Raw genomic sequence first — 26,158 nt, 5'->3', positions numbered from 1 at the left:
GTCACGTTTAATTCCTGTTTGTTTCTTTGTTTATTTTGTATATTATTTACGTATTTATCCCTGTATATATCCCCAGCCCTGTTTAGTTATTATCTGTCTAGATTTAGTTCTTGGTTTGTTTCCCTGTTTGTTTATGTTTTTATTATTTTCTCATTTATACCTTATTTGTTTGTTTGTTTATTTGTTATTTAATACATTCGTCTGTCTTACCCGCTTTTACGTCCGCCTCCCGTCTGCGCCATCGTTACAACAAAATTAATTAATAATTTATTTAAATAGGTTAGAGAACTTATTTTTTCACCTACTTTAGTCCACACTGTGTGTATGGAGTCACAGTTATTGAAACATGACTGGCTTGAATACTATTCAGTGTTATATATGTGAACAAACATACAAATGAACACAATAGACGATATCACGATTATCCTGGCATTTTCATATGTGGGTTTGTATGTGAAATGGCATTCACAACTCCTTCACTCACTCGTTCACTCCCTCCCTCTGTTCCTCAGTCATCCTTCACTCTGTGGCAGAGACTCTAGACTACTGTCAGCACCTATTTAAACTGTAATGTATATATCACTGCACACACCCACAGAGAAACACTGCTATTATAATAACATATAATACAATAAAACAAGAATCAATTTCCCCTGCAGGTGCAGATACTCCTACCTCCTAAATGTAAATATAACCTTATTAAATATATTAACTAATAGGCTATATAAAGTGCAGTATATACAAATACATTAATACACACACACAAATACCTGCATAATTACAGTAATGTATATAAACAGCTGTTATGAATTACCTGTTTGCCTGCCTTAGTCCCTTTCAATCCTTTTGACCTGCCCAATCTGTTTCTTACTATCCGCTAGGTGGGCACACACACACACACACACACACACACACACACTTACATAAACAGCACGCACACTACATCCCCTCTGCCTATTTTGAGTAAACCTGCAACTCAATCTGCCTTCGATTTGTCTTAATGCCAATAGTGGGGACAGTCCGACACCACATTTAGATGAGTGGACAGGGGGACATTAAAGGGTCTTGACCTGAATGACTGTTTTAAACTTTTTGACATAATATGAATACATTGTGTCTAAATATTCATTATGAATGGACCAATAGAAATGTTCCAAAACTCTCCATTGAATATAAAGCTTCCCCTATTAATTTGCCATATTGGAGATACATAGTTTACATTATTAGTCAAAAAACATTGTAAATGAATACTGGAGTCATCCGGACAATGAAGGAACACATAATGAATCATGAGGTAACTTAAAAAACTTGTGGCTTTTGAGGCTGATAAACTTCTCCTGTACAACAGAAGAAACTCTTGCTTTTCTTTCCTGGGGTCCTCCTGATGAGTGCCAGTTTCACCATAACATATTAAATGGTCTTTGGAACTGCACTTGATGATACTTTTAAAGTCATATATTTTCTTTACTTAGTTGAGTAGTTCTTGCTATAATATGGATTAACATTACTCAAATAGGGCTATTCACTGTATACCTGTAACTCTACCTCTTCACAACTTTACAACTGATGCTCTGAAACACATTAAGAGACAAGAAATTCAGTAAGTAATTTACTCTTTATAAAGTTCAGCACAGCTGTTAACTGTAAGTTAAATTCTACATGGGACACGAAAGCCCACACTGAGTGAGAAGCAAGAGTTTTGCTACTTAAATCTCTTTATTCTAAGGAGGACATGTTTCAGCTCATGCTGTCCTCAACACCCTATGGGAGCAAGAGAAAACTCAAGTGTGGGCTTGTGTGTCCCATGTAGGAACCAAAATATAAAACTTATTCTAGTTTGTTTAACACTAATATTTCCGTATGTTTTTCTTCATAGTCTGGATGTCTTTAGTATTCATCTACAATGCAGTTAAAATACAAAAAATAATGCAATAACACTGAATTTGAGGTGTGTCCAATATTTGACTGGTACAGTGTATAAAATCAGATGTATAAAATCAAAAGAATGCACTAGAAACGTTTTAATAGCACCCACTCAGTGTACAAAACAGTATATTAGAGGAAATTACGAATAATTTATCTGAATCATGTCAAATTATGATATTTCATTCATTTATATTAGATATTTAAAGAACCGTTATGTAATTCATCATCCTCCACTTCTCTTATGAAAAAATAAGCACACATATTCCCTATTCTCACAGGCCTTCAACACTTCATGCATTTTATATGAAGAGACTGTGGTATCTGGGAGAAAACGGTGCATGAGAAAGCCTCGCACATGTCTTCCTGAGAAGAATGCGGCGCGGCTATCGCGCCTATGAAGTGGAGCCATGTGAAAACACTGGGGCGTCTGTGACGGCCGAATGAAAACAGGTACCATTTCCAGCTACTGGATGGAGGTGCTGATGAACGGACGTGAAGCTTTGAAGTTTTTACACTCATGTCTAATGCAGTGCTCTTTTAAAGAACCCAGAGGAACTATTATCTTAGGAACAGTAGATTTGAGCAGAGCTTTCTCTCGGCCCGCAGCCACTGACAGCTGGACTTATTTTAACAGGCTTAAATGCATATTACATATACTGTACACACTCTCTCCGGCCCACAGCTTTATACATACACGAACTTCTTCTGAAGTGCCGACATCCGCCCGCCCGCTCGGAGTGGATTACGTTCTATAGTTAAACATGTTAGACATAACAGAGCGTGTTTCTATAGAATGTGATCCACTCAGAGTCTCCAAACACCGTCTGTATATCGTGATAGATCCAAATATTTCTTTAAAAGTTGTATAAACATTTATCTTTCCCCAACAGATGAACAATGAAGATTGAGCAGACGCACTGAAGAAGTGAACTTCAAGACTTGACAGCTCCAGGATCCTATAGCAAGTAGACAGTAGGCATCCAAGTTTGCATCCAAACGTTTCACAAAAAAGTTATGCAGAAAACAAAATGATGTAGGTTGCTGTGATAACTGTCTTTACAGCCATTTGCTGTCTTTTTTTTGAGTGTTGGATTCTGAATTTAAGAATCGGAAAAGCAAACTTTGAAAAGCTTAGAAATGTCATGATCGAATCATATATAGGGTTAGTTGTTTTAAGTAACTGACAAGACAATCCCCATTACTGAACTATTTTATAATAGCTGGACACTTGTAGAGACTTTAAGGTAGTGGGGAAATGTCTGACTGTGACTTTGATTCAAAGCACATATTAATGTATCAGGTATTGACTAGTTTAAAGTGCCATTAAGGATCATATTTTCAGCAATAAATGATAAAATGATCATGATGTATCATCAGATATTAAGGATATAAGCTCTTGTCAGCAGTGCTTCAGCCAGTATGTTCCTATTTGGACTGTGCAGTGACTGCGCCTGCTGCTCATTCCCCAACGTTAACTCCGCCCCCGAAGTTGCCAATACACAACAGCGAGCGAGCAGTGTTGCAGCATGGAAGCTATATGATATGATATCATATGTAGTTGTGTAGAACTTGTAGTATCGCATTCCTACTGAGGCCTACGCAACCTACAGAGCGCAACCGGTGGAGATGAAATAAAATACTACCAGCGTTCTCCTGTGCCAGATGTGAAGAGAGAAGCTTTATCACTGCCTGTACTGTATCGTACTGTATCGTATTTCATGCTAACAAGGCTAACCGTATAACGCACTGCTTGTTACACAGTTACACTAAAAAAAAAAAAAAAAAAAAGACAAAGAAAAAAGGAAGTTTGTCGGAAAACCCTTTACCTCATTAAGATCAGGCCTCCCAGGGACAGGACAGGAAAAAAAAAGCTAAACCATTAGCGCAGCGTAGCGCCGACACGTTTAGACTGGTATGAAAACAATGAGGTGCTTTTTTTTCCCAGCTCACCACACTGGTTTCCTTTCACAGAGCTCTAAATTGGCCACTAAATCCAGGGGGTTCCAGGTCTGCATATTAAAACCGCCGCATATTGCCGTTTGGGATTTAATAGTTAAAAAGTTAGCAGTTCGGGTGGAGGGAGGGGTTTAGTGAAAGCTCCATCACTCCTCTTTCACCATCAGTCGTCATTAACTCCAGCAGAGGGCTTGATCTGTGGCTGGCCTGTGTCACCTATGAGCTTAGAGTGCCACATTGGCACTGTGGGCTTTATTGCCTGGCTGAAAGAGCTTAGCGGAGGCCCGCCGCTGGGCGCCTGGGAAGAGCCGGGGCTGATGGGAAATGAGGGAGCTGTTAAAAGTCTACAGCTCAACCAACAATGTGGTGTGTGTCAGAAAAGAGGAGGAGTGGAAATGTTTTAACACACCCAGAGAAAACTTATATTCCTCATATTCACACTTATTTATACGATAAGGACAAAAGCACTGACACGCCCACTAGCGTATTTATTGTTTCTTCAGAAATCAAGGCTGTTATATAAACTTTTAATTTCTCAAATGTCACTGTTTTGTCTGCTATATTACATATTTAAATGAGATTGCTAATTTTATAAAGGAAACATCATGAAAATTATCATACCCAAACTTTTTCATACCCCTGTAACTCACTCTTTTCTTGTGCCATATTATACATGATATTATATTATATATGATATGATATATATATATATATATATATATATATATATATATATGTATTACTCTAATCTGACCCTTTTTTTCAGTAACGAGTAATCTAACGCGTTACTATTTCCAATTCAGTAATCAGATTAAAGTTACTTATCCATGTCACTGTGTGTTACTTTCTCTCTCTCCACCTCACTCACACACACACACACACACACACACACACACCGCTTCCTTCCCCATCACCTTTACATTCCTCTCCTGTCTCTCTCTCGCGCTCGGCGTGTCTTTATTTTCCACCCGTTCTTGTTTTTCCGCCAGTTCTCGGCCTCCCTATCTCTTTATAAAGGCGATTTTCCCAGCCGCGTCCCAATTCACTATCCAGGGCAGCGGTCTGCACAGATCTGATTGGCAGAGGAGAGCGTTTGAAGATTTTACACCACACGTGATTGGTCTGCAAGTTTACTGTGGCGCAGTGCGCGTGAACCGTAAAGTTCCGGTGCTTTAAATAAACACCGTCAAAATTAAATCCTTCTCAGTAGTTTATTGGTTTGGGTCCGCATTGGACAACGTCTGGGTCCGGACCCGGACCACAGTCCGCATATATGTGACCCCTGGGCTAGACCATATACACGGTTTTGTTTTATAAAACCACTCCTTGCTGCCCTGCAGAGAACAACAGGTTCTATGTTCAGTTTTACAGTGTTAAATGTCAGGTCAATAAATACTTTCTTTATTTTTTTTATTTTTTTTTTATAAAAACAAGTATTTATGTTAAGTGAAATCAAGAAAGACAATTTTTTAAATAAAAAAATATATTTATGTTAAGTTAATTCAAGAGAAATGGTATTTTATTTTTATAAAAAACTATTTTTTTCAGGAAATAGTTTAAATGTCAAGAGATACATTGTTGCTGTTAAAAATGCATTTTCCAATAAAGGGAGTATTGGCAAAACTGGTTATAATGTTTATGTTAAGGCGGCGGGAGGTGGTGTCTGCAGCTGCTGAAAGTAACTAATAAAGTAACTTGTAAAGTAACTTATTTACTTTTAAAATCAGGTAATCCATAAAGTAACTAAGTTACTTTTTAAAGGAGTAATCAGTAATCAGTAAATTAACTATACCATCACTGATATATATATATATATCACTGATATATATATATATATATATATATATTCTATATATCTATATAATCTATATATGAACAGGTAGATGTAAAACCACGATAAGCAACAGTGCCAGTTTGTGCAGAGGAATCACTGCATGTTATATATAAATATATATATATATATATATATATATATATATATATATATATTCTATATATATCTATATAATCTATATATGAACATGCATATGTAAAACCACAATAAGCAACCGTGCCAGTTTGTGCAGAGGAATCACTGCATGTTATAACTTAATTCTGGGATTGGGACCACGCCTTTACTCCTCCTCCTCTTCTGCCTTATTTGCGTCGGCCAAGTAGTAATACGATACTCCAAGTTCAACACAACTGCATATCATATCATATCAGTGTAACAGAATGAAACACATGCATTCAATCAAACCCCAGCACCAAGCTAAACTAAACCTAATCTAAAGCAAAAGTCTAGCAGGATACCACTGAGCAAAAAAAGATCCAGGAAAGAGTGGAACGTTCTCAATTACATTTGTGAGACATTATGAAACTGAGCTTTACCCAAAAACATGAGCAACCTTCCACTGCCAGCTGAGCTCCAGCCATTTGGCCGGTCGCATATATATTACACACAATCGAAACAAGCTGTTAGACAGCGCTTATTCTTCATTCTGCCATCAGCAAAATGCTTAAATATGATTCTCTCATTCCCTTATTCCATCCAGCAGCCTCTCAATTAGCCCAGCAGACGATTACTCTTCATATTAGCTGTCTATATATAAAAACGCAGTATGCGTTTGGCCACAGAGCTCCACAAAGTAAATGTTTCCTGGAAACCAAACAAAGACCATAATAATACAATAAATAAAGTGGAATTACATCATTTGGAAACTGCAATATATCTTGTACGACGTGTCATAAAAAAAAAAAAAACTGCCTCATATTCAAAGCCTGCTCTGACACTAATCCAGTAACACCGCAGAACTTTACGAGCGCTCGCACTTTCCACGCTTGAAATACGACAAATACGACACAAGTGGCCAGCTTCCAGATCTGTGCATAATCTACGACCCTGATTCCAAAAAGTTGGGATGCTGTGTAAAATGTAAATAAATGTGAATAAAAACAGAATGCAATGATTCATAAATCTTATAGACCCACATTTAATTCATAACACAACATAGAACACAGAACAGATGTAGAAAGTGAAACATTTTACTATTTCATAAAAACATTAACTCATTTAGAACCGAGGTCCCAAAGATCACCAGCATCTACAATTAAATGTTTTAGACAGGTTTTTCTCCAGATTCTCTAAAACTTTTAATAGTTAACCCAAAAGAGCAATTATTATATAAGAATAGAATCAGTGTTTGAATTTTTGCCAAATTGAGCAAATAGAGAAAATAATCATTTAGACATTAAACATTTTAGCCACCAAAGGTCTGTGGACACCAACAACCAACAACTGTACCATGCCAACAAACACCACAAATCCACCTAGCAATGCCTACCTAGCAACCAACATCTACAGGCATTGGACAATGAAACTGAAACACCTGGTTTTAGACCAAAATAATTTATTCTCCCGACGGACAGTTCTGGTGGAAACAGGAGAGTTGAGGTGCACATTGAATTCTGCCATGATTTGGGCAGCCGTGGTTTTATGTTTTTTGGAGACAATCCGGGGTTAGCACCCGAACATCCCTTTCAGACAGCTTCCTCTTACAGCGTCCACAGTTAATCCTGTTGGATGTGGTTGGTTCTTCTTGGTGGTATGCTGACATTACCCTGGATACCGTGGCTCTTGATACATCACAAAGACTTACTGGTGCAATGTGCAATTAATGAAGATTGGCCACCAGGCTGCTCCAATTTAGCCATGAAACCTCCCACACTAAAATGACAGGTGTTTCAGTTTCACTGTCCAACCCCTGTATATCCCAGTAACTGAGATACTTACTGAGGTTTAATTTGTTAAACCTCAATTAATACCAATAATATGCTTGATAGAACAGTGATGCCCAAACTCAGAAATTAACATTAGGTTTTTGCATACTACAGTACACACAAAATCAATGAGCACTATTAAAGCCAATATCGGTAAGTTTTGGGATTTAGGGATTTTTCTGGTGAGAATGAGTAACTGCACCTAACGTGTGGAAGAATCAGTTTAAACTGGGTGGGTGTGATGAGGTCTCCTTTCAGAGCGAATGATCCCGAGTTTCCCATTCTGAAGTCCCCATTGCTCCACCAGCCACTCGCGTTCAGTAAAACTGAGCCGGATCCTCTTTCAGAGGCTGTACATGTGACGTAAGTACCTAAAGACGCGTGATGTGGCCAGAAGAACTTCCGCGAAAAGCGACCCAACACCCCAGTTTTTAAAATAAATATATTAGGCTTAGAAGGGCTGCTACCATTAAAAACAATATTATATCCCTTTTCCACTCAGAAATGCTTCTGCTTTCAGTTTAGAAAATAATACGGACTGCCCTAATACCGTGGAATACCCTAATACGTATGATGTGTCCCCCTCAGAAAGTTGACAAGAGATTATTATTATTATAAAAGTCGAAGTAGAAAGCGTGGAAACCTGGTCCGCAGTGATCTCTGGTCTGCCCTCTACTGGTTGCCTCCAGTAATACGCATAGCACATAAGCAACTACGTAAACAGTTACAGTAACAGTATGTCCTTTTAAAATATGAAGAAAGCAGCTCACCTGTGGACTGAGACTGGGTCCGAAGGCCATGCTGGTGGAGGAGGGTCCGGTCATGGATGGATGACCCATGGGGGAACTGATGACGGGAAAGGGCGAGGCCAGGCCGTTGATGGGTGAGTGGAGGTGACCCGGGGTGGAGCCCATAGAGGACGGTGTGAGCAGGGACGGGTGCAGAGGGTGAGGGCCCATGCCTCGATGACCAGTTGGAGAGCTGAGAGGAGAGGACGAGAGCTGGCCTGAGGAATCTGAGAAAAGAAAGAGAGAGAGAGAAGGATGAAAAGTTAGAAAAATTTCAACCAAGACACAGAAACCACTCTTTACACAGTATATTCCTAAGAAACAGGTATCTTTAAGAATGGGACAGAAACTATTATAGTGTAGTTCTGTAGTGTATCTTGTCATAAATGTTTTTTTTTTTTGTATTCAGATTATTAATTTTCTGTAATTTAGTTAAACGAATCATATTCCTTGAGGAATCATATTCTATGATCCATTTGGATTGCTCTCTTTTGTTGTGACATCACAATAATAAAAAAAAAAACTACCAAGATCCACCACTTACCCATCAACCCCCACCAGAGCCCCACCCGCTAGATCGATTAAGGAAACTCTTACTGTTCATTTCGGTCATTGAAGTTTGAGAAGTTCAGACAGTACAAAGCAGAATTAGTTAGCAGACTTTGTCTGAAGGAGGGATCTATACCTACTGTCAAGCTGTTTAAAGCTACCACTAACGAGTGGTTAACACTTAGCATAACCATGGGGTTTGGCCAGCAACAGCTTATTTGCATAAAAGGGACAGAGCCCTTAAACGGTTCATTCTGAAATGAATGGAAATTGTCACGAATAGAGCTGGTGAGATTTCTTTACTTTTTGTACTTATGTAAGAGTGATTTTGCGTAAAGAACATGTTTTATACAGCTTATAGACCTAGGTTTCATCAGGACCGCCCCCCCAGGAAAGGAAGAGTTGCCTCTGTTATACAGGATAAGTTTATCTTTAGTTAAGTTTAGCTCAACCCCAGATAAGAGCTCCTAAATGCTTCTAAATTTTAGTTTGTTTAACACTTTTAAGTTACTACATGTTTCCTTATATTTTCCTTCATAGTCTGATTGAATTCAGTATTAATTTACAATAAAGAAAAGGTTTTTACTTCAAAACTGCAGTGAAAAGCTTATCTCAGGGAGATGTGTGCAGAAGAATATTTGTGTGTGCAAATCTGTTTGTGCCCATCTGTCTTCATATATGCGACATGTACTGTACAGAGCATGGTCCTATTGATTTTCTGATATTTGATAACAGAGTGGACTTCAGATGGAACATGAATTTTGTACCGCGTTATGAAACCACACGGCTCCCTCAGTAAAAAAAGGCAGCACGTTGATAAATCAGGTGTTGACTCCTCAACCAATACATTTCCTCAGCTGCTCATTAGCAACGAGGAAAAGAACCAAGTTAGGAAAACATGTTACCTCTCCTCATTCAAAGAGTGTATGTAAAGCACAAACACTGCTCTGAAAGGACGAGGTCAATGTCCAGATGGTATAGCTTCATAATAGCTATAGTAGCTGTTCGCTCCCCTTATTGTTATATTGTTTAAAAGAAGGAAGAAAAAGCATTAGCAGGCCGTGTGTGATGTGTGCAACTGCACAAACATTCGACTGAAAGATAAAACCTGGTTGTGGAAAGTATAAAATAAATAGTAAATAATTGCGTATTAAAATATCAAAGACCCATAATCACAATAGAGCATAGAATATTCATAATATCTGATGTTGAAAGTCAGATATTTTACCATTTCATAAAAAACTCACTGGAACTCAACTCAAGCTGTACTGACTGTCAGTCTTGTGTCTTCTTGCACACAATGTTTTCTCTATATTCTCTGAATGTTTTGATGATAATATGTACTGTACATAATAAGCTGCCCAAACTTATCCAGATTGACTTACAAGGTTATTCCTATTACAGAGGTGGGCCAATGTAGTGTTAGGAGTCTTGACAAAGGACTCTAATTAATATAGTGCTGCCTAGTCACCCAGACTGAGAATTGATCCCCAGTATGGGTGTGACGAAATCTTGTGGCACGAAATCTCGCGAGATTAAAACATGACAATATTTCTCGTCAGGCTTAAACCTGTCTCGCGGGGGGAAAAAAACAGTTAAGTGTGGATTTTTTAAGAGGGATCTTGCAACCCAGTAGCGATAGCGATAGAATCTGGTGGCTGAGCAGCTCTCAGCAGAAGCTGAAAATTCAGGAATTTGCATAGAAGATGCTTCTGCTACTTTTAAGTTGTATGTCTGGCTGCATTTTGGCTCCAGTGGAAACAATAAACGGTAACAGAGTGACCAACAAGACACAAAACATATACAGTTGTGGTCAAAAGTTTACATACACTTGTAAAAAAACATAATGTTATGGCTGTCTTGAGTTTTCAATAAGTTCTACAACTCTTATTTTTCTGTGATAGAGTGATCGGAACACATACATGTTTGTCACAAAAAACAGTCATAAAATTTGGTTCTTTCATAAATTTATTATGGGTCTGCTGAAAATGTCACCAAATCTGCTGGGTCAAAAATATACATACAGCAACATTAGTATTTGGTTACATGTCCCTTGGCCATTTTCACGGCAACTAGGCGCTTTTGGTAGCCATCCACAAGCTCCTGGCAAGCTTCAGGTCGAATGTTTGACCACTCTTCTTGACAGAATTGGTGCAGTTCAGCTAAATGTGATGGTTTTCTTGCATGAACCCGTTTCTTTAGCACTGTCCACATGTTCTCAATGGGGTTTAAGTCAGGACTTTGGGAAGGCCATTCTAAAACCTTAATTCTAGCCTGGTTTAGCCATTCCTTTACCACTTTTGATGTGTGTTTTGGGTCATTGTCTTGTTGGAACACCCAACTGCGCCCAAGACCCAACCTTCGGGCTGATGGTTTTAAGTTTTCCTGCAGAATTTGGAGGTAATCCTCCTTCTTCATTATCCCATTTACTTTCTGCAAAGAACCAGTTCCACTGGCAGCAAAACATCCCCAGAGCATAATACTACCACCACCATGCTTGACAGTAGGCATGGTGTTCCTGGGATTAAAGGCCTCACCTTTTCTCCTCCAAACATATTGCTGGGTGTTGTGGCCAAACAGCTCAATTTTTGTTTCGTCTGACCAGAGAACTTTCCTCCAGAAGGTTTTATCTTTGTCCATGTGATCAGCAGCAAACTTCAGCCGAGTCTTAAGGTGCCTTTTCTGGAGCAAGGGCTTCTTTCTTGCACGGCAGCCTCTCAGTCCATGGCGATGTAAAACACGCTTGACTGTGGAGACTGACACCTGTGTTCCATCAGCTTCCAAATCCTTGCAGACCTGCTTCTTGGTGATTCTTGGTTGACTCTTGACCATCCTGACCAATCTCCTCTCGGCAGCATGTGATAGCTTGCGTTTTCTTCCTGATCGTGGCAGTGACACAACTGTTCCATGCACTTTATACTTGCGTATAATTGTCTGCACAGTTGCTCTTGGGACCTGTAGCTGCTTTGAAATGGCTCCAAGTGACTTCCCTGACTTGTTCAAGTCAATAATTCGCTTTTTCAGATCCACACTGAGTTCCTTTGACTTTCCCATTGTAGCTTTTGTAGCTGAGTCTAATCACTGGGTCAAATGAGCCCTATTTAAATGGGCTCATGAGAAGTCAACAGCTGTAGTCAATCAGAATCACTTACAAGAAGTGAAGAGGCCATGACATGAAGCTAATTTGATTGACACAACTCGCTACATCACCAAAATTGACAAATTTTGTTGCTGTATGTATATTTTTGACCCAGCAGATTTGGTGACATTTTCAGCAGACCCATAATAAATTTATGAAAGAACCAAATTTTATGACTGTTTTTTGTGACAAACATGTATGTGTTCCGATCACTCTATCACAGAAAAATAAGAGTTGTAGAACTTATTGAAAACTCAAGACAGCCATAACATTATGTTTTTTTACAAGTGTATGTAAACTTTTGACCACAACTGTATAAATACTGTAAGTAAATCCTATACGTGACCGTTTCATAGGCAGCTGTACTAATCCCTTAGCTCTGTACTGTATTTAAAAAATGTTCTGTCTCTGTTTGCACTTCAAGCATAGTCTTAATATGACTGGTTATGGTTATGCATAGTTAAATTACAAGAGATTTAGGAGAAAAAAACACAAACCATAGTCTTAATATGACTGGTTATGGTTTGCACTTATTGTTTGCACTATAGTCCTAGAAAAGTTTTATTTTTATTTTTTATTCTTATTTCTATTTCTTATAGAATCAATGTGTGACAGAAATCAGTCTGTTAAGTGTGCGTTATATGATTTTGTCAAATAAAACTAGTAAAAAAATATTTCTTTAAAATGTTATTTTTAAATCTCGTCTCGTCTTGTTCTCGTGAACCCAATATCGTGTCTCGTCTCGTCTCGTTATATTAGTGTCTCGTCACACCCCTAATCCCCAGTCTCCCACAGGATGTGGGAGCTTACTAGCAGGTAGTAGTGTTATCCACTGCGCCACACCAACTGCTGAACTACTTTATGCTGAAGAACATTTTTCGAAAATATTTGTGTAGTTTTTAGACGCCATTTTTGCTTCTGGGAGACTCTCTAAGAGTTTCTATGAAGTTATCTTTTATCTTTATGAATATGAACTTGTTTTCTTTGCATTATTAGCGGTCTGAAATCTCTGCATATTTTTTGTTATTTCAGACATTTCTCATTTTATGCAAATAAGATAAGATAAGATAAGATAAGATAATCCTTTATTAATCCCGCAATGGGGAAATTTACAATGTTACAGCAGTACAGAGGAAAGGACAGAGAAACAGGCCAGGAAAAAAAAGATATATAAAAACAAATAATGATAAATCTATATATACAAAAACAATTACAGGAAATATATAAAAGCTACTTTAAAAAAATTATATATAGTAAAGGAAATATATATATATATATATATACATCTAGTGCATAGAGATATAATTATGGTAGGGTGTGACCAGTATTATTGCACAAAGAGTAGCAGTAAATAAATATCAAATAAATAGTAGATAAAAAGGTGAGAGAAATATTGCACGTTAAACATATTGCACAGATGGTGAAGGTAGATAAGGTGACATGTAGTGAGGTAGATATTGCACACGGTAAGCATTACAGCTATACTGAGTAGTATGTAAGTTTGTATGAAGTACTGAGATAATAAACTAGTGTTTAGTTTGAGTGTGGTGTGTTGTAAAGTCTGATGGCGTGTGGAAGGAAGGACCTGCGGTATCTCTCCTTCACACAGCGCGGGTGCAGCAGCCGGACACTGAAGGAGCTGTTCAGTGCTTTCAGAGAGTGGTGCATGGGGTGAGACAGGTTCTTCAGCATGTTCTTAAGCTTAGTCCTCATTCTCCTGTCTCCCACCACCTCCACTGGGTCCAGAGGACACCCCAGGACAGAGCTGGACTTCCTGATGATTCTGTTCAGTCTCTTCCTGTCGGTCGTGGAGATGCTGCTGCCCCAGCAAACCACTCCATAAAAGATGGCTGATGCCACCACAGCATCAAAGAAGGTCATCAGGAGTTTCCCCTGCACGCCAAAGGACCGGAGTCTCCTCAGGAGATGCAGTCTGCTCTGACCTTTCCTGTAGAGAGCAGCCGTGTTGTCGGTCCAGTCCAGCTTGTTGTTGAGGTGGACACCCAGGTACTTGTAGGACCTCACTATCTCAATATCCGTACCCTGGATGTTCAAAGGCACCGGAGGAGAGTGTTTGGTCCTGCGGAAGTCCACCACCAGCTCTTTGGTTTTTCCTGCGTTGATCTGCAGGCAGTTCCTCTGGCACCATTTCACAAAGTCCTGCGTCAGTTCTCTGTACTCCTGGTCATCTCCATCACTGATGAGTCCAACGATAGCAGATATCGTTGTAAATAAACATTCTAAATGATAATATTTTTATTTGAAATTTGGGAGAAATGTTGTCTGTAGTTTATAGAATAAAACAACAATGTTCATTTTACTCAAATATATATATATATATATAAATATATATAGCAAAATCAGAGAAACTGATTCAGAAACTGAAGTGATCTCTTAACTGTACGAGCTGTACGGTGTATAATTAACAGGACACATGTCCTGTAACTTGACACTCCTCGCCTAATGCCACAGTATATATAAGTATATATGGAGGCATGTGAAGTATGAAACACAGTCAGGGCCTGCACACATTGTTACTTTATACACTATTAATGTCAGGTTGGACTGCTGCCAGGAGCAGTTCCTGCCAACTGAAAAAGCCCCGCCGACTGTCTTCCAGCCTTTCTGTGCGAAAGTGTGTGAGTATGCACAGCATGTTTGAGCACTGCACCATGCACACACATATACACACACACACACACACACACATAGACACAGATTGCAGCTACATGCCAAAAGTATTTTTTTTTCCAAGCAGTGAAGTTTCAAAAATATTTTCCAGTTAGTTTCTCTTGCCAATACCCAACATCTGATTGTTTTTCTATTTTAATAGTTTTAATAGTTTAATAACAAAAAATCCATAATATTCCACTGGACTATAGTGATATGTGCTTATTATATGGTAAATATTCATGCTCTTGGTTTAAAAACTGGTATTTGTTGTAGTGTCGTGGATAACAACACCACCTTCTCAACAGTAAACTAAAGTTTAATTCTTTAACCAGACAAGCGGTCTATTATAGATCCTGCCCTCCCATAGGTTGTCAAGCTCATAGCTAGCCTTCTTAGTTTGTCCAATAAATGTTTAATAGGCAACAAATCTGGCAATTGAGCAGGTAAAGCAGTTGCAAGTCTTGCAATCTGGCAGAAACATTCCTAGAAAGCCTTACTGTGTGTGAATGAGCATTATCCTGCTGAAAAAAAGGCCAATTGGAAGCCATAAACCATAAGAGGCATGTGGCTATAGGATATCCTCCTGCACATATAGATGAGATCATAGTTTTAATACTTAAATCACACATGAATTTCCCTAATATTCCATTGGACTGCAGTTATAATCACGTATTATATGTTAACATTTTATGCTCTTGGTTTAAAAACTGGTGGTTGGTATAGCGTAGTGGATAACAACAACACCTTCTCAACAGTAAACTAGAGTTAAATACTCTAATCAGGCAAGTGGTCTATTATATATCCAGCACACTCATAGATCATAGCCAAAGCTATACTTCTCATTTGGTCCCATTAATGTTTAATTAGCAACAAATCTGGCAATTCACCAGGTTAAGATGTTTTAAGTGTTGCAATCTGGCAGAAACATTCCTAGAAAGCCCTGCTGTGTGTGGGTGAGCATTATCCTGCTGAAAAAGGCCAATTGGAAGCCATAAACTATAAGAGACAACACATATGGCCACAGGATATCCTCCTGAACATATAACTGATATCATAGTTTTAATACTTCGATCACACATAAATGTCCTTAATATTCCATTGGACTACAGTGATTTACACTTATTATGTGTAAAAATGTCATGCTCTTGGTTAGTAAACTGGTATTTGTTGTAGTGTAGTGGATAACAACACTACCTTTCTAGGGATCTATTATAGATCCTGCACTCTCACAGGTTGCCAAGCTCATAGCTAGTCTTCTCAGTTGGTCCAATACTTGTTTAATTGGCAAAAAAATCTGGCATTTGAACAGGTAAAGTTGTTGCAAGTGTTGCAATCTGGCAGAAACATTCCTAGAAAGCGTCAAACACACATAAATTTCCCTAATATTCCGTTGGATTACAGTGATGTGCGCTTATTATACGGTAAACTTTCATGCTCTTAGTTTAAAAACTGGTGGTTGGTGTAGCGTAGCGGCTAACAAAACCACCTTCTGAACAGTGAACTAGGGTTTAATTCTTCAAGCAGACAAGGGGTCTATTATAGATCTTGCTCACTCGCAGGTTGCCAAAGATGGTCTTCTCAACTGGTCTCATAAATGTTCCTAGAAGACCCATGCTGTGTAATATCCTGTTGAAAAGGCGAGTTGAAAGTCCTACCATATGGAAGGAGTGACTGACTGTCGTATGTGATGCCCCCCCCTCGTGCTTCCCATCACACTTGCACTTCTCAGGCAGCAGCAGGCTCTCACTCACACAGACACAGAGACAGCACTGTGTATCTACTTCTTGTGTCAAGAATCGAAACATTGTAACCTGGCGTGTTTGATTTAATTGCCTTGAGTGATACTGCACGTCCTGCAATGTGACTATTGCAATGACGACGACAACATTACTACATGAAAATTCTTTATTGATCTAGGGTTGTGTCACATGTATGTGTGTACAGTACATGGATGTGCATAAAAAGTCAAAACGCACACTACCACACTAAATAGTGTGTTAGAAATAGAAATACCTCAATCAGAAGGTTGTTCATTATTTTATTGCAGTAAGTAAAGTACAAAACTGTGTTATTTTTAATCAAAGCATGGATTTTTTTTTTCCATAAAAGAGAAACACACAGAAAAAAATCAAACCTTCAAACCCAATTAACTCAAACCTCTTCTTATACTCCTCTAAACACATCTGTAGGAAGCAAACATTCTGCATGAATAGGCCAACGTGTCTAAATCTGTCCTTTTCATGTTACACACACTCATTAAGGGATCTACATAACCTAACCCTTTAAACATTTCACCATAGCAGCCAGCCGGGCCTGTTCGTTATGTTTGTGAACACATCAGTACGCGGCAGCGCAGCGTTTAAATGAAGGCTGCTCTCTTTATATGGAGTTTGTGGAGGCTAATGAGCTCCTCCGTGTCTTGTTTACGATATAGAAGAGCTCCAGAGCCGAGTGACGGACACTGTTTACATTCGCCGTCTGCATGAATGCGCACTCTTGTGTGGAGCTACCTGTATCCGCGAGCCTCGCTCGTAATGCCTGGAGTGAAGTGAAGACCTGGCAGGGAGCCAGCCGAGCGGGTCGATGCCAAGACAGGCTCGCGGAGGAGATCAGCGCTGAGAGTCTGAGAGTTTAAAAACTTTCCACACTGTTGGACTAGTGCTGACAGCTCCGAGGTCTATAAGCTCACAGTCAGGACAAGATGCGGGCAGGGGGGGGGGGGGGGTGGGGGGGGGGACCACATCATACCCAGCATGCAACGGCACGGCCTCGCTGTAGACAAGCTATCGAAACATCACAGCGGTGTGAGCGTGTGTCAAATACAGGCAGAAAGTTAGTGTTTACAAGATTATCATAGCAAAAACACAACATGAGAAGTTGTCAAAAGGGACAATAGAGTAATACAATACTACTTTAGTGTCCCATGACTTTTGCCATTCCATAAAAGAGCTGCATTGACCTGCAGGATATGCATATATATATACAGATCTGTGTGCAAAGACAATTCTAGTTCGTTATCACCCACTATCAGCTCTAATAACTTTCAATATTTCACTCACAAGATATCACCTTATAACGTATACAAATATACAGCGCTGGAAAAAATTAAGAGACCACTTCAGTTTCTGAATCAGTTTCTCTGATTTGGCTATTTATAGATACATGTTTGAGTAAAATGAACATTGTTGTTTTATTCTATGAACTACAGACACAATTTCTCCCAAATTCCATCTAAAAATAATTTCAGTTAGAGCATTTATTTGCAGAAAATAAGAAATGGCTCAAATAACAAAAAAAGATGCAGAGCATTCAGACCTCACAAAATGCAAAGAAAACAAGTTCAGAAATCAATATTTGGTGGAATAACCCTTTTTTTAATCACAGTTTTCATGCATCTTGGCATCATGTTCTCCTCCACCAGTCTTACACACTGCTTTTGGATAACTTTATGCCACTCCTGGTGAAAACTTTCAAGCAGTTCAGCTTGGTTTGATGGCTTGTCATCATCCATCTTCCTCTTAATTATATTCCAGAGGTTTTCAATTTGGTAAAATTATTAAAAATAAGTGGTCTCATATTTTTCTCCAGAGCTGTATAAGTGTGGACATTCTCAAGTCGTCTCAAGCCTGAAGAAACCCTTGATTAGTTCTGTTTCAGTTAAGTTTTGTGATCACTTTACTTGTTGTTCTTACTGTTGTTCCATGACTTCTGTCACAGCAGTGTATATTTGCCATATAATGCAACCATACTAACAAACAAGGTTAAGCAGATTTATAAATAGGCCATGAAAGCCATTCTTCCCCTCTTTTAAAGGACCACATGTTGAGAGCACATGAAGCAGCAAACAATTAAGCTCTGTACAGAAACTCACTTCGCCCGCCGCCGGGCCGCCGAGCTCCCCGGAGAGCTTCCTTATCCGCAGTACTCATTACCATCATGTCGCACATCAAAACAAAGGCTTTAAACCACTCCGATAACTGCTGCTCCAATTATCCTAACAGTGTAATTAACATCTCAGCCCTGTCTGCAGTTAACCAGCACAGGCTGAGCATCAATAAGCAGTAAATGATCTCTCCCTTTGCTGTATAAACAGCGCAATCCACACTCAACCCCTGTGTACTGTAAATATGGCCATGTGGAGTGTTTATCTACTCGACCACAAACTGACATTTAGTGTCTAATGCTGTTTCACACCTTACACTATTTTATTAAGAGAAATTTATTAAGTATCCAATAAAGAAAACTGTGCTTGGGCCCTTGAAGTTGCCATTTTGGAGATATTATTACAGATATTAAAGCTGTAAGGGCGCAGAGTGGTCCAGCGGTCTAAAGCGCTGCCACTATGAGCAGGAGGTCGCAGGTTCGAACCCCCGCTCACGCAGTTTTGCCATCAAGCTGCCGGCGCTCAGAGGGAGCAAAATTGGCCCTGCTCCCTCCGGGTGGGTAGATGGCGCTCTCTCCCCACATCACTCCTAGGGTGATGTCTGCAGCACAGGGCGTCTGTGAGCTGATGTACTGGAATCGAGCCGCTGCGCTTTCCTCCGAGCGAGCTGGCTGCTCGGCAATGCAGCTCGAAAAGAAGCGGAGGCTGGCTTCACTTCTATCGGAGTAAGCATGTGTTAGTCTTCACCCTCCTGGTGTGTTGGGGCATTACTAGTGATAGGGGGAGTCCTAATGAGTGGGTTGGGTAATTGGCCAAGTAAATTGGGGAGAAAATGGGAAAAAATTGAAGTAAAATCAAGTACCTTATTCTTGCCAATATACGGCACACTTCAAATCCTTTAATTTTCCCAAAAATAAGCGCTTTACTCACCCAAATAAACAGTTTTCAGGAGAGAAATCTGTGTAGATTAACATCCAGCACTCGTTTAACTTTTAAGATATATATATATAATTTTTAAGGATTACAAATACTGTAAATATGGCCATGTGGAGGGTTTATCTACTCAACCACAAACCAGACTGAACTGACATTTAGTGTCTAATGCTGTTTTACACCTTACACTGTTTTATTAAGAGAATTTTATTAAGTATCCAATAAAAAAAACTGTGCTTGGTCCCTTGAAATTGCCATTTTGGAGATATTATTACAGATATTAAAGCTGTATGTACAGTACCTTATTCTTGGCAATGGAAGGCACACTTGAAATCCTTTAATTTTCCCAAAAATTGTGAGTGCGCCTTATATAAAAATGTGCTTTATGTACGAAATGTATCAGTCAGGTTGTAAGGAGCAGTAAAGCTACTCCACTGAAGTATAGCGTTATACAGGAGTTTCAGTGCAGTTTCTCCAGCACTGAGGCTGGAGTAGTATTAGCACTAGCCGCTAACCACAGCGCTAGCTCTTTCATCGTTCAGAGGTGAGTATTGTATTATCAGCCTGTAGACTGCTACTAATTCTGGCTAGCACTGCTGAAGCAATATTAGCATTACCCGCTAACACGCTAAGCGCTAGCTCTTTTGCCATTCAGAGGGGAGTATTATCGGACTGTAGTCTGCTGCTAACCCCAGCTAGCACTGCTGGAGCAGCATTAGCATTACCTGCTAACTATGCTAAGCACTAGCTCTTTTGCCATTCAGAGGGGAGTATTATTGGACTGTAGTCTGCTGCTAACCCCAGCTAGCACTGCTGGAGCAGCATTAGCATTACCTGCTAACTACGCTAAGCACTAGCTCTTTTGATGTTCAGAGGCAAGCGTATCGAACTGTAAAACAAGCTACATTGGACAAACCGCCTTAGCAGAAATGCTTTACTCACTCAAATAAACAGTTTTATGAGAGAAATCTGTGTAGATTAACATCCAGCACTCGTTTGACTTAAAAAAAAATATATATATATAAATATATATATATATATATATATATATTTTTTTTTTTAAGAATTACAGTTGTTACAGGTCTTGCCATCTAGCTGCGGGATCTTCTGAATTAGAACGAAAACATGGCGACACCCCTGTTCCTTACTAGTATCGCCTCATGCTCCCTATGCATGAAAATAGACCAGAAAATAGACATTAATTGATAGCACGCCTTATAATCTGGTGCAACTTATAGTGCAACAAATTTACTGTCCCATGACATGTGGCACATCAGTGTATAGGTACAGTATTTATAACTTCTGCTCTACGCTAGTATGTCGGCAATCGTTTGCTCACTGTATAACCAGTGTAACAATCTGATTGGCTCTTTTGTTGTGGGGCGGGACTTGATTGGTAAACAGATGCCATATTGAGAGTTATGAGAGTTATCTCCCACTATCATTGCAATTTTAAGACTATTAAATGCCACTGTGTGTGTGGAGAAACCCACCCAAGATGGCGGCGCATTAACACGCAGCGGCCGCTCCGGGTCCGTTAAATGGTGCTTTTGTGTTACTATTTGTCGTTTTTTCCGTTTATTTCCTGCAAATATGTGCATCGGAACACCCGTGCACATGTTCTACCACCGCCAGACCCTGCTACAGTGGAGAAACCAGCCAGAAAACACGCTACCGGACGAGGTTCTGCAGACGTCTCTATCCGGGAAGACCCGCGGTGGAGGCGTGTGTGTTTACATCAACACGGAATGGTGTAACAACGCTGTGACTGTCGCCAAACACTGCTATCCGCTGGTGGAGTTCCTGATAGTCAAGTGCAGACCTTTTTATTTAGTACGGGAGTTCTCCGCCGTGCTAATAGCTGCTGTCTACATTCCACCCAGCGCTAGCATTGGTGCTAATGCTAAAGAGGCTCTGTGTGAACTTTATCGGACTATCAGCGATCTGCAAAACAAACACCCAGACGGACTGTTTATTATCGCCGGAGATTTCAACCACGCAAATCTCAAGTCAGTGCTCCCTAAATTCCACCAACATGTGAACTTTGCAACGAGAGGAGCGAGCGCGTTGGATCTTGTTTACACAAACATCCCGAGCGCGTACCGGGCGGAGCCCCGCCCCCACCTCGCTTTCTCGGATCACATGTGTGTTTGGCTGACACCAACATACACACCACTCATCAGACGCTCCAGACCAGTTCAGAAGCAGGTGAAAACCTGGCCGGCAGGCTCCATCTCTGCCCTTCAGGACTGTTTTGAGTGAACTGCATGGGACATGACTGCAGTGGATGTGAGGAACACTCTGCGCAGAGTCAACCCATGAAAAGCTGCAGGACCAGACAACATCCCCGGCAGAGTGCTCAGGGAGTGCGCAGACCAGCTGACAGATGTTCTCACGGACATCTTCAACATCTCCCTGTGCAGCGCCACTGTCCCAACGTGCCTCAAGTCCACCACCATCGTCCCCGTGCCGAAGAAGTCCACAGTGTCCTGCCTCAATGACTACCGTCCCGTTGCACTTACACCCATCATCATGAAGTGCTTCGAGAGGCTAGTCATGAGGAACATCAAGACACAACTGCCCTCTTCACTGGACCCCCTGCAGTTTGCGAATCGTCCCAATCACTCCACGGACGATGCCATCACCACCACCCTTCATCTCTCCCTCACCCACCTGGAGAAGAAGGACACTTACGTCAGAATGCTGTTTATAGACTTCAGTTCAGCATTCAACACCATCATCCCACAGAGCCTCACCAGGAAGCTAAGCTCGCTCGGCCTCAACACCCCCCTCTGCAACTGGATCCTGGACTTTCTGATGGGGAGACCCCAGTCAGTCCGGTTCGGGGGCAGCACCTCCAGCACCATCACACTGAACACGGGGGCCCCCCAGAGCAGTGTCCTGAGTCCTCTGCTGTTCACCCTGCTGACTCATGACTGTGCTGCAAAACAGTTCTAACAGCTTTATCAAGTTCGCAGATGATACAACCGTGCTGTGTCTCATCACCAAAGGCGACGAGTCAGCATACAGAGAGGAGGTGCAGCGGCTGACAGACTGGTGTACAGTCAACAACCTTCACCTGAATGTGGACAAGACAAAGGAAATGGTTGTTGACTTCAGGAGAGCACAACACACCCACTCTCCACTCAACATCGACGGGTCCTCTGTGGAGATTGTTAAGAGCACCAAGTTCCTTGGTGTCCACTTAGCAGATAACCTCACCTGGACCCTGAACACCAGCTCTACAGCCAAGAAAGCCCAGCAGCGTCTCTACTTCCTCCGGAAGCTGAGAAAGGCCCGTCTTCCTCCACCCATCCTCACACTCTTCTATAGAGGGACCATTGAGAGCATCCTGAGCAGCTGCATCACTGCCTGGTTTGGGACCTGCACCGTCTCTGACCGCAAGACCCTCCAGCGTATTGTGAGGACAGCTGAGAGGATCATCTGCGTCTCTCTCCCCTCCATCACGGACATTTACACCACCCGCAGCATCCGCAAAGCAACCAGCATTGTGAATGACCCCACTCATCCCTCACACAAACTGTTCTCCCTCCTGCCTTCGGGAAGAAGGTACCGCAGCATCCGGTCCAGCACGACCAGATTCTGCAACAGCATCTACCCCCAAGCCATCAGACTCCTTAACTGCAGAGACTGAACTGATGTTTTTTCTGTACATGCACACACACTCTTACCCCACTTACCCCAGAAAATGGAAAGCACTAAAAACCCTACTACCTCACTGGACTCTATTGCACACTGTGTAATAGAGTAATTACTACCTCACCTGGTCCTTTTTGCACACTGCAAAATTTGCACACTGTCTTGTTATTTATTATTCTTTGTCTGTATGGTGTTGTATTGTCTGTCTGCACTTTTGTACTGTTGCACTATTGTTCTGTCTACACTGTGTTTATGTGCACCATGGTCCTTGGAGGAACGTTGTTTCGTTTCACTGTGTACTCTGTATATAGCTGAAATGACAATAAAAAACACTTTGACTTTGACTTTTGAGTCACATTTATTCAAGCACGACTGGCTAAAATACTGTTAACTGTTGGTGCTGGTCAACGAATTAGAATAATTTGAAATAGTGCAATCATAAAATTCTTTGAATGCATTTTTTGTGCAGAAAGCAAATCAGGTGTTCACCGCACCTGTCCTACTCGTTAGACTAATCACAGAACTCGTTACCTGGAAAAGAGCTTTCCAAAAGGCCCATTTAGGCCATTTAACTGTGACACTGTTGTTTTATTGAATTAGAATAATGGAGAAACCGTTTCATTGAATTAGAATCATTTTTATTATAATTACAATCATCACTTTCTCAGTATTTTGTGGCTGCCCCCTTGGCTTGTATGACTGCCTGAAGTCTCCGCGGCATCGATTTGACCAGCTTGTCGCAAGTTTCCGCACTCACAGCTTCCCAGGCAGTGGCGATGTTCTGCTTCAGTTGGTCCAGTGTAGTAGGCTTTCTGTCGTGAATTTTCCGCTTGACGATGGCCCAAAGGTTTTCAATGACATTGAGGTCAGGCGAGTTGGCCGGCCATGCCAAAACTTCAAGCTGTTTTTTAGTGAACCAATCTTTGGTCGACTTTGCCGCATGAGCCGGTGCAAGATCCTGTTGAAATATGAAGTCTTCTTCGCCGAACTGTTCCTCAACAGTCGGAATCAGGAACGTTTCCAGAACATCTTGATATACGGCAGCATTGACAGTCTTCTTGAGGAAGCAGAGTTTCCCTACACCTCGAGCGGACATGCATCCCCAGACCATAACGCTCTGGGGAAACTTGACGGATCTTTTCACGCACTCGTGGTTGTAGGTTTCGCCACCACGACGCCAGACACGAGGACCTTGGTCATCGAAGGAGAGGCAGAAGCGTGATTCGTCACTGAAGACCACTTTCTGCCAGTCTTCAGCAGTCCACTCGCCGTGTTCTTTGGCCCACTTCAGCCGTTTCTCCATTTGTTTCTTGTTCAGCATCGGTTTTACTGCTGGAACGCAAGATTTGAAGCCGAGTTCGCGCAGACGACGGTAAGTGGTTGATCTGGAGACGTCAGCGCCGGTCTGCTTTTTCCACAAGTCGGTGAGCTCGGAAGTGGACTTGAACCGGTTGCTGACTGCAATCTTTCTCAGCTGCTTGTTGTCGCGAGCAGAAGTTTTTCGGACGCCGGAACAGTTGGTGCGCTTGCTGCAGTTTTTCTTGAGAGCTTTGCAGACGGAAGACTGGCTGATGCCGAGCTGCTCAGCAATTTTAGTTTGGGTCAAGCCTTGTTGGCGAAGGGCTTGAATTTGAGCCACTATTCCGGTTGAGAGGTCGCGCTGCTTACCCATGATTGATTTTACAACTTAGAAATTCTACTCAACCCTGACTTTATACTGCACAGTGAACACTCTTCACAGAAAACAAAAATTCGAGCATTTATTCTAATTCAATGAAACAACAGTGTCACAGTTAAATGGCCTAAATGGGCCTTTTGGAAAGCTCAGCTGAGCAAATTTTTTTCCAGGTAACGAGTTCTGTGATTAGTCTAACGAGTAGGACAGGTGCGGTGAACACCTGATTTGCTTTCTGCACAAAAAATGCATTCAAAGAATTTCATGATTGCACTATTTCAAATTATTCTAATTCGTTGACCAGCACCTGTACAAATAAACACAATAGACAATATCGCAATTATAAAAAAATATTGAGGTCATGTTCATTTATTGTACAATAAATCGATATTGCAATTATTGTGACAGGCCTATATGTACCGTGACGGTTCATAAAGAATACACATGCCTTTACACTAGGGGTGGGCAATATTATATCGTATACAATATATCGTGACACAGAAATATCGTGATATTAAAATCCATATCGTGTTAATAGAGATGTTCTGTCTTAAAAGTAGCCTATTATTTACTGTGAAGCTTTAGGTGTATTTATTGTATAATTGTTTTAGTTTGCAGTTTATATGCATGCACTAAATATTCTGCAATATTTTTGCTGCATTATATTATTTTATGTGATATTATTTATTTTGCTACATTATGATTATACTGTTATACTCTTATACGATATTCCTGAAATTAGTTAATTATTTTTCTGTTTTCCTATATCGGCAAGTATATCGTTATCGCAAAAATACCCTGAAATATTGTGATATTATTTTAGAGCCATACTGCCCACCCCTACTTTACACCCATAGAAGGTTGTGACATGAAAATATTTTAACAGTGCCCCCTTGTGGAGAATGTTCAGCCTGCTAAATATGAATGAGTGAAGGAATGAGTGAAGTAAAAGCCAGGTCCATGTAGTGCTTCTAAAAGAAAATACTTTGTAAAAAGGATAATTTCTGGCTGTAATATTTTATGCTAGTTTTGATTTTCACAGTTTTCCTGAAAATCAGGACATAAAAATGTGTGAAAACACGCATATCTCCACACTCAGACACACAGCTGAGACAATGCCTCCACACTGGCTCAGGATCCATCTTTCGTTATCAGGTCCTGGAGGCTATGAGACTGAGTAATGAGAAGGGACACCCGTTCAGCACTGCACATATTAT

At 40.6% G+C, this 26,158-nt stretch overlaps 1 protein-coding gene across 1 annotated transcript in view; it reads right to left on the bottom strand.

The window, feature by feature from the left end:
* Positions 1-26,158, bottom strand: part of rxrab (retinoid x receptor, alpha b) — a 104,449-nt gene that overhangs the window by 34,547 nt on the left and 43,744 nt on the right. Inside the window, exon 3 of the mRNA XM_007243872.4 lies at positions 8,412-8,656. Within this exon, the coding sequence (XP_007243934.1) occupies positions 8,412-8,656 (245 nt within the window). The remainder of the gene's footprint in view (positions 1-8,411; positions 8,657-26,158) is intronic.

The sequence above is a fragment of the Astyanax mexicanus genome, chromosome 22 (assembly GCF_023375975.1).
Source record: "Astyanax mexicanus isolate ESR-SI-001 chromosome 22, AstMex3_surface, whole genome shotgun sequence".
In the NCBI taxonomy this organism is placed as follows: domain Eukaryota; kingdom Metazoa; phylum Chordata; class Actinopteri; order Characiformes; family Acestrorhamphidae; genus Astyanax; species Astyanax mexicanus.
The sequence above is the reverse complement of the archived record's forward strand: the minus strand, read 5'-3'. Positions and strand labels throughout refer to the sequence as shown.